Source organism: Gnatocerus cornutus, unplaced genomic scaffold, assembly GCF_029298725.1.
Source record: "Gnatocerus cornutus isolate USDA-ARS CGAHR unplaced genomic scaffold, icGnaCorn1.1 ctg00000144.1, whole genome shotgun sequence".
NCBI classification, from domain to species: Eukaryota; Metazoa; Arthropoda; class Insecta; order Coleoptera; family Tenebrionidae; genus Gnatocerus; species Gnatocerus cornutus.
The window spans coordinates 161,645-168,498 of NW_028275484.1; the positions used below are offsets into that span (position 1 = coordinate 161,645).

Below are 6,854 nucleotides of genomic sequence, written 5' to 3' on the forward strand. Positions count from 1 at the left end.
GGAATTATTCCTGAAGTGTATCGTATCATGTGATGCGATTTTTCTAAATAGTTGACTTGTCGACGCGATTCTGGATCAAGTGATTGGTACGGTGTTGGAGACTTGAAAAAGTAATGGCTGATCTGTTTTCCGTCGAACAGTGTAAGCTCTTTCGGAATAAATTCAGGAATACAAAATCCTTGGATGTCACACACGATAATCTTCATTATTAATTATTTCGTAGAGAGCTGAGGAAATCACCAACACATCAATATTATCAGCTAGCTAGCTAGCTAACAACTAACTTCTTTTTCTTCTAGATGACAAATAAAGTACCTATTGATAATGATTATGATTGGTCTAAATTTATTCCTACTACATACCAAATAAGATCTAATTTAATCACCATCATTCTTACGGGAGTCGTCGCAGTAAATTGATGGTCTTTGTTGCACCCTTGACTCCGGTTCGCGGGACCAATGTTTGGACCTTTAGGATCCGACTCGTTAGACCAATGTTTGATCGTTGAGGTGCCTTGGTGTTGAAGGTATTGTTCGAAGGACCAGGGTATAAAAATACTGTTTTGAAATAACTTGTGTATTTAACCCAATGTGTACATAGGTACCAGTGAAGTTTCTGTATCTGAGTCTCGTAACGTACTACTTCAACTCTGTACCATTTAAAAAATTAAAATTTAACAATAGTGGGGGAAACCACCCCTTCTCCGGGGTTGTAGTTACAACTGTATTGCTGGTTGCAACAGTCTTCTTTTTCTTTTTACATTTTTTGCATTTGGTTTTAAATCTCCATTTGATGGGGGGAATAATCACTTTTAGTTTATTATACAATAGATGTATTTTCTTTATTTCACTCATTACACTATAAAATGAAATTTTTTTTATCGATGTATCTGTTGCACGTAAGAATAAGATCGATATAAAATTTATAGATGACACTTTTCTCGATGTTGGTGTTGATGGTGATGTTGTTGTTGTTGTTGTTGTTGATGATGATGTTATCATTATTTTTTTGAAGAAAATCGGAAAACGAACAATACGCATCATTCTCAATGTTACTTATTGAAATTTTGATTGCATCTTCACAACAAAATTGATCCATTTTCAGAAACACTCTTCGACACTTTATTCATTCTATACGTAGAAACACTGACTGATTTTTGTCTTAATATGATCTTTCATACAGTTTCCTCTTTCGACAATGCTCTATCTTTTTTTCGCATACGTAATGAGACTGATCCAAAATTTATGATGAAAATAGTGTGACAGCTCATATATTTGAGAGTTGCAACCTTTGAAATAAGATCAAGATTTTTTTGTACCAAAATTTTTATTCAAATACATATTGTATAATATTTATTGTTATCAAAAATGGTAAAAATAATAATCTTTATATGAAAACTGATAGTAAAAAAGAGGGAGAAATGTTATATAAATGATCTTCCATAAATCAAATTAAATCAAATTATTTGTGTGTGTGTTGCTATGAACAATAACAGTAGTGATACTAGCAGTAGTAGCAATAACGGTAGCAGCAGCAGTAATCGTTGTAGTGAAGTGATTAGACAGAAAAAGTTATTACAAGAAATTTTGTATTTTGAAGAAACCAAAATTTATCTACTGGATAAAATTAAATTTCAATTGATTAATTTATCTTCGATTGATTTATTTCAAATTTACAACCAGTTACCAGCAATTTTTAAAGAAGATTCCGATATCAAAAATCATTTACCCTGTTTGGAACATTACTATTGTGACAACGACTACAACGAGAACGTCGATGTAATTGACGGACCACCACCCTCTTTAGAAAATTGCCCCAGGTGTATTGACAACAAACGAAACCATCATCATCATCATCATCATCATCATCATCAACAACAACATCATAAAACACAATAAGAAGATGATGAATATATATACATTCTACATGTACAACGTACTTCGGATATAATTGAATGTTATATCTCCATTAGTGATAATTTTAACGATACATGGCCTGATAATTGGATGATGATGAAAAATATGGGGCGAGATTTTCAACTTTCAATTTTTCAAGATGAAGAAAATAATTTCGATTACGATTCATCGATATCGGCAACCGAGACGACGACGACGATGCCACCAACAATAACGAGTATGATGACATCATCAAATCGAACAATATTTTATAAATTAAGATTTGTTTTTCAAAATCGATCTTATTTCGATTCTGATTGGATTAAATTATCAAATTCGTTATTTATTCCACCAACACAATTATCACAGTCAGCGGAAGTACCAATAACTACGTCTTCAATTTCAATAATAAAACCATCAGAACCGTCAATGAATTTTTCATCTGTATGGAATAATGTTGTAAATAATATTTTTAGTGAGTTTGATGAAAAAGTAAAATTAGCAAAATGCAAACATTACAATGATTTCTTGTTAGTTATATCGATTATTGAAATGTCTCTAATCGTACTACTTTCAGGCTTACTTACATTTACATACAATAAATTAAATAGAAATCAAATTGTACAATATGAATTGTAGTAATACATAGGTGCCTACAGCTTCTGTTGTAATGATAAATATGTTTGTACTATGTAATTATAAATACATATGTATTTGATTTCAATATAGATATATAAAGACGTAACTACGATTTTTTTCTTAGTTAAACACTTCATCTTTACGAATAAATAATGATGAAGACGACTTTGTTATTAGTTTTGTGGTTATGTTTAAATCGCATGATAATTTATGGGAATTATCTCAACAGTAATAGTGAAGATGAAAAGAAAAGTGTAGTTCATTATTTGTATAAATATGGGTATCTTTTCGGTGATAGTACTGACGAATCATCATCATCATTATCATCATCAGATTCCTTATCATTATTAGAAAATAATAACGAAAAAATAAGATCTGCTGAATTTCAAGAATTCTAGAGCTTAAATTCGACTGGAGAGATTGATAACGAAACATTAAAATTTATCGAACGTCCTCGTTGTGGTATACCGGATACCTTATCGGATTTTAATGTAAAGATAAAATATGGCATCACATGAACCTCACGTGGCGTGCATATATGAGAGATGAAAAAAATTAAAAAAATTATTCGTGAAGCATTTCAAATTTGGGAGCAAAATACCAATTTTAAGTTTATCGAAGAGAATTTCAGCAGATTTCCAAATATTTTTATTACATTCGCCAACGGTGTGCATTCTTATTTCATACATCGAAGACCCTGCTCTAGTAAATTAGATGGAGAAGGAGGAGTTTTAGCACATGCTGATTATCCTAATCATTCAAATGTATCGGAAGTGCATATTGATTCAGCGGAAAGATGGAATTTTTACGATAACCCAAACGAAAATGATTTAGATTTTTTGTCTGTTATTCTTCACGAAATCGGACATACATTAGGATTACAACATTCATATATAAATTCATCTATTATGTATGCTTACTATCAACATGGTAAAAAATCTTTAGATACTGATGATATACGAGCAATTGAAAATTTATATGGAACATATTTGCCTACTACCAAAAGCATTAACCAGAAGAATGAAAATACTTTTCCAACTACTGCTACAACAACAACCACAACTACTACTACTACAGCTACCACTAGTATCAGCTCATCTTCATCGAGTTCAGCACAAAATGAAACATATCCGGATTTGTGTAAATTAAATAAAAAAATCAGTACGTTTTTAATTGTAAAAAACCATTTTTATATTTTTTACAAAAAATGGGTATGGTTAATCGAAATTGGAAAAAATTCATATACGAAACCAATGTTAATTACTGATTGGTTGAAATTTCTTCCATTGGATTTTAAGGAAATTTCTGTAATATTTCAATTGCCTTCAAATAATGAAGAAAAAGTAATGATTATTGTAAAAAATCAAATTTATATCGTAAAATTACCTCAATTAACATTATCAAGTAAAAATAATAACCCGATAACTGTAGAAAAAATGTTTAACATTTCATCACCAATTCGTTCAGCATTAATGACTTATTCTGGTGATGTGATATTATTTCTCGATCATAATAAATTTGTAAACATTAATCCGTGTTCTAATAAAATAAATAGTGTCGGCTTGATATCGGAACGATTTCCAGGCGTTCCTGCACATAAATTATTAGGTGCAATACGATATGTTAACGGAAAAATGTACTTTTTTAATAAAATGAATTTCTTTGAGTTCGATGAATTTTTAAATGCGGTCACACGATCCGCTATCAAAGATTTGTCGATATTCGGAATAAATTGCCCCAATGAAAACATTTTGATTCAAATTAAGAATTTACTATCTCGGCTTGTAACATTCGAAAATAAAGAAGAAGAAGGAGAAGAAATAGAAGATGATAATGAGTAAATTAAAAATTTTAATTATACTTTATTATATTTTTTATAAGTTTTATAAATAAAACGCTAATAAAACTACCGTTTTTTATCAAATTAGTTTAAAGGATTTTGTAAAAATACGAAGTTGTGGTAAAAGTGGTTTCCGTGTTTTATAAAAAACATTCTGTTAGTGGTAATGTTTCCGTCTTATCTGTAGAAAATATTACATCACCAACTCGATCAGTGTTAACGGTTTTTAATAATATGAACTAGGTGGCCCTCGGAAATCGGTAAATCTCGCTTTTTCCATGGACCTCGCTTTTCCGTAGCCTTTGATTTCTTATTTGTCATACTATGAAACAAAGATAGTCACGGAAAAGCTAAATCCACAAAAAAATCGAGATTCATCGATTACCGGGGGCATCTAATTAACTCTCATTTAACATTTAACAAACCAATATAACTTCGTTGTTTATGTTCTTTAATTTTTGAAACTCTCATCGATATCATTGCGTTTGGCAATGTTTTTTAACTTTATATTAAAAATAAATAAATACTTAGAAGTACTAAAAATAAATAAATTAAAAACTAACGGGCTTCGCTATAAAAAATGAACAGGAAAATGGGTAAATCATACAGGCTGCATTTACTGCGATTGTAGTTAACTCTCATTTAACAATTAGCAAAGAAATATCACTCCGTTGTTTATGTCTTGCGATTTTTGAAACTGATAGAAATAATTGCGATTGGAATTTTTTTCTATTACATAAAAATAAATAATAAAATGTACCAAGAAAAATAATTTAAAAACCAACGGGCTTCGCTGTTTAAGAAATTGAACCGGAAAATGCATAAATCATAGAGGATTTATTTCGATTAAATACTTAATATTATGTTAAAGTTGTACAATGTAACCGTTTTTCTGTCAATCAAATGTTAGCAATTCTCAAATTAGTTGCCAGATTAACTTACATTCAATTAAATTATTGTCTAAACCGGCTCTTTATGTATCAGAACAGCAAATTGCGTCTTGCAAGTTTAATTTTGGTTGCCACCATTATTCCAGTTAATTCCAGAAATAAAAACTCAAAAAAGTTAAACGTTTTTATTTAGCACGTCCAACTTTGTTGTTGTAGGTCGGGAATAGATTAAAATTTAGAAAAACAATATTGTTTACACGTTCCGTTTTTCGATTATGTTTTAAGTAATAAAGTCTTTGTCACCCGGATGGAGCGGTCCAATCATTTGTTTTACAACCACTTCAGATCCCAAGATCAGAAGTAAAAAATGCTGGTCACAATCGGGCAACATTTGAAGCTTCGCTTCAAGTTTTACAATTGCAGGCACCAATTAATGATTGTACGGCCTAATTGGAGTATTCACAGAAGTAGTGATACAAAAGGACTAAGAAGCAGTGAATTAACAGATTCTTAAATTTTGTTTTTGATGACAGACATCTGCAAAATTTACCACCCCAGTATCGCTGTCTGATGGACGTTTTGTTTTGGTGAAGAGGGGTGTGGAGTGATGTCGGTACGTATGTAATAAATAACAAATCAAGTACTGTGATAGATTACTCTCCTTTTGTGTAGTGAGTACCGAATTAAGCCACACACACACACACTTGCATTTTTAGCCTCTCTAATATCTACTGCTTTCGAACGATTAAAAATAAAATTAGTCTATTTTACAAAAAAAATATATTCAAGCAGACTCAGTTCAATTGACACATTTCTATTGTTACGATGGAGCCTGATCTGATCATATAAAGTGCTTTGTCTGTATAAGCACAAAAATTTAACTTTTACCGTGACAATTGGAATAAACAATCTGTCAGATTTTTAACGTTTAAAAAAATCTATTTTGAGAAAGACGTAGTTGACAGCTGAAAAATTTATTATTCTCTTCAAGTTGTTTATTATACAATGAAGAATATTTTATTTATATCATCAGAACAGAATAAGTTAAGATTTACTTGTAGACATGTTTTTTGTAACTTCTCCTCGTAACAAAATCACACGCTTGCAATAAAATTTCCATCGGTAACTGTTTCGAGAAATATCCCAATATGCGAAAAATGAATGAAAAATGATACGCTACGGTTTCGAGACATAATAAAGTACAACTTTGTTGCAGAAGGTCAAAATTTAGAAAAATAAAATTCATTACAGGTTCGGTTCTTTGATTATGCTTTAAGTAATAAAGTCTGCGTCGCCCGGAAGGGGTGCAGTTTGTTTACCACTTCAGATCCCAAGAAAAGAGGTAAAAAATATTGGTCATAACACTCGGGCAATATTTGAAGCTCCGCTGTCAAGTTGCAGTTACAGCAGGTACCAAATAGTGATTTTATGGCTTACTCACTACACAAAAGCATTAAACCGGTAATGTAGCAGATTCGGTAAAATTCACCAGCCGCTTGTCTGATGGTCGTTTTTTTCGGGTGAGGATGGGTGTGGAGATCTGCCTTGACTATCGATAAAATCGCGCCATATTATTTTTTGATAGTCAAA

At 31.1% G+C, this 6,854-nt stretch overlaps 1 protein-coding gene across 1 annotated transcript; it reads left to right on the forward strand.

Annotated features, from left to right (window-relative positions):
* Positions 1 to 458: 458 nt before the first annotated feature.
* Positions 459 to 5,714, forward strand: LOC148165929 (matrix metalloproteinase-14-like). Its single transcript, XM_088049605.1, has 4 exons — positions 459 to 495; positions 3,249 to 3,751; positions 3,986 to 4,318; positions 5,688 to 5,714. The coding sequence occupies exons 1-4, from the start codon at positions 459 to 461 to the stop codon at positions 5,712 to 5,714; spliced, it is 900 nt and encodes a 299-aa protein (XP_087905731.1).
* Positions 5,715 to 6,854: the final 1,140 nt, after the last annotated feature.

Coding starts and splice junctions, on each gene's coding strand:
- LOC148165929 (XM_088049605.1), top strand. CDS start 459: ATGTTTGGACCTTTAGGATCCGACTCGTTAGACCAAT. Junction 496..3,248: donor ATCCGACTCGTTAGACCAAT/GTTTGATCGTTG, acceptor CTAGTAAATTAG/ATGGAGAAGGAGGAGTTTTA. Junction 3,752..3,985: donor TTTACAAAAAATGGGTATGG/TTAATCGAAATT, acceptor TTTAACATTTCA/TCACCAATTCGTTCAGCATT.